General features: G+C 55.0%; 1 protein-coding gene across 2 annotated transcripts; it reads right to left on the bottom strand.

The window, feature by feature from the left end:
* Positions 1-224: 224 nt before the first annotated feature.
* LOC125910258 (uncharacterized) lies at positions 225-2,277 on the bottom strand. Of its 2 annotated transcripts, XM_049614039.1 has the most exons (5): positions 1,906-2,277; positions 1,522-1,632; positions 1,271-1,311; positions 768-840; positions 225-599 (listed from the first exon to the last, which is right to left on the bottom strand). In XM_049614039.1, the coding sequence occupies exons 1-5, from the start codon at positions 2,188-2,190 to the stop codon at positions 492-494; spliced, it is 618 nt and encodes a 205-aa protein (XP_049469996.1). In that variant the 5' UTR covers positions 2,191-2,277; the 3' UTR covers positions 225-491. The 2 variants fall into 2 exon arrangements, with proteins under 2 accessions (XP_049469996.1, XP_049469997.1); XM_049614040.1 differs by lacking the exon at positions 1,271-1,311.
* Between the last annotated feature and the right edge of the window lie 355 nt (positions 2,278-2,632).

The following is a 2,632-nucleotide window of genomic DNA, read 5'->3' on the forward strand; positions in this document are numbered from 1 at the left end:
ATGAAGTGCCTTCAAGATCAGCCTCGTATGTCGCTGAGTTTCAATAACGTCACACCAGTAGGCAAACTGGGTCCCTCAACCCTGACCTAAATGCACCATGTCTGTCCTACTCTCTCCTCGCCCCGTCCATCTTTCTCCTGAGCACATCAGATTACCTCAAGCTCAAGCTCTCTTCTGCCTCTCTCACCTCTAATTTCAGAGAAGACATTTAACACTTGTAGACGCCATTTTGAAATAATTTTATCCAAAAAAAGGATGTGCTGGGCATGCATACCAAGCACTAAACTAATCTCCAGGGATCCAGAAATGCATGAGAAACAGTGTCTTGCCCTCTAGGAGCACACGAGGAAGAGGTATCGAGACAACGACGAGAATGCAGCCTTAGCCTGGGATTGAAAAGCAGGTCAATATGGAATGGGGTCGGCCATGAGCACGCGTCATGGCATCACACACCAAGAGTCTGGTGAAGGAGGGGCTCTCTTGGGACTAGCTCAAAAGTGGGTGAAGAGGCTGTGTGACTTCGGCAGGACTGAAACCTCCTCCAGGAGACCAGGTGATGGCGTCTGACCTGGAAGCTTCTTGTCGTTTCCAACTGAGGCCTGGGTGACAAAGGGGAAAGGAAATGGGCAGTGGTGGGCCATACCGTTAGCCTCCTTTGTGGTGACCAATGGGGGAAACTTTGGTGTCGGGTCGGAGATTCCTGACACTCAGGGACAGTAGCAGGGGCGAAGCAAGGTGTTTGCCTTCAGAGTCTGTGGGCTATGCACCTGTGGGGTATTGGATGGTGCCTCCCCTTTGAGTTTTTTTGCCTCCTTCCTTGAGCTGGGGTCCAATCTTTCTCTGTGGACAAAAGAAAGAGAGGGTGATAAGAATCGACAAAGTACACAAAGACGCCTGGATGTTGGAGGGGGAAAACATACGTTGGTGGGGCAGTACTTTCCAAACCTTGTGATTTCACATCACCCATGGAAAAGATGACGGGAAGGGCACATTTGGGTACAAGAGATGCTTGGCCAAGGCCCACCCTGCTGTCCTGGGGACAACATACACCGTTATCTTCCCACACCTGTGACCCATAGTGATTGAAAAGCCGTGGAGAGATTGGCTTCCACCAAAAGGGTCGAAGGAACAGGGGCAATGGTATCCAGAGGCAGAAATAGAAACAGAAGTTAAGGAAACCACCGAGGACAAGTGGGGGGGTCAGGGCAAGCTTCCAGAAGGCAGAGGCTGGAGAGATGGAGAAGGTCAAGCAGGAAAGAGCCTACCATACCCTGTGGCCTCATCCAAAAAGTCCCTTCTGGTTTTCAGGTCCTAAAAGTAGCAGGGAAAGGGAGGAATGAGTGAATCCGTTCCTCTGTCCCCACTCTGTCCAGGCCCCGCTCTGGACTTCCTAACCAGTGATGGCCTCTGTCCCGCCCACCGCCCCACACCGAAGCCTTCCAGATTCAGGAAATGAAGAGGAAAGAGAGGAAAGAAGCTCAGGGTTGGATGTGGGGGTGCTGCCCCAGCTCCGCCACCTACCTTCCTTCGTCCGCACGTAACGCTGGACCCCGGAGGCCTCTTCGGCCCTCCCTGGAAGGCCTCCGGCTGCAGGGACATGTCATGGCTTCTGGTAACTGTTTCTTGGAGGGTCTGTCGGGGAGAGAACAGGGGCCATCAGGAGATCCCTCCAGGATCAGAAACCTGCCTGGATCCCGAGCCCTGCGGGCCGTCCTCTGGCACCGGGACTCCCACCATCTGAAAAGGCTATTTGCCAGCCTGAGGAGACGCCACCTGGGGGCTGGGGTCCCTCCAAGCCCATTTAGCAAAATCTGGGCTGTGTTTCAGATGCTTCCTCCCGCCCTTCCGGCCTGCTCAGTGCACCGAGCGTGGCCTTTGGCCTTCACTACCCCCTTCCGGCTTTACCCCAGAGGAGGTCCTGACAACTCGCGGTAAAGGACAAACAGCTGGCAGCGTGACATGCGTCTTCGCTACAAGGAAATGGTAGTTCGAGAGAGGCCGGCCCTTCACCCAGGGAAGGAACCTTTCGTGGTGGGCCGGCGTGTATTTGAGAGAGGGGAGGAAGCGCCTGGAAGGAGAGGAGAGTTTCTTGGCAAAGGCGGGAGCCTTCCGAGCCCCCTGAAATCCCGGCCAAGGCAACTCCTCATGCCCCCCTTTCCATGATCCCCTCCATCTGTCACGGGGAGCCATCAAGTCCGTGAGTTTCAGACGCGGCTGCCTGGCCTCCGACCGCTGGGGGCAGAGCAGCCCGGCCTGAGCGGGAGGTCTGGGTTGAGCCGTTTATTTTATTTATTTATTTATTTATTTATTTTTTTTTTCAACGTTTTTTATTTATTTTTGGGACAGAGAGAGACAGAGCATGAACGGGGGAGGGGCAGAGAGAGAGGGAGACACAGAATCGGAAACAGGCTCCAGGCTCCGAGCCATCAGCCCAGAGCCTGACGCGGGGCTCGAACTCACGGACCGCGAGATCGTGACCTGGCTGAAGTCGGACGCTTAACCGACTGCGCCACCCAGGCGCCCCAGGTTGAGCCGTTTAGAAGCCCCTGCTTCCGGAGCGTTCTGCACCCAGGAACTGCACGGGAGACGGGGATGTTCCACAGGCCAACTGCCAAAGCACATTCAGAGCCTT

The sequence above is a fragment of the Panthera uncia genome (assembly GCF_023721935.1).
Source record: "Panthera uncia isolate 11264 chromosome B3 unlocalized genomic scaffold, Puncia_PCG_1.0 HiC_scaffold_1, whole genome shotgun sequence".
Taxonomy (NCBI): domain Eukaryota; kingdom Metazoa; phylum Chordata; class Mammalia; order Carnivora; family Felidae; genus Panthera; species Panthera uncia.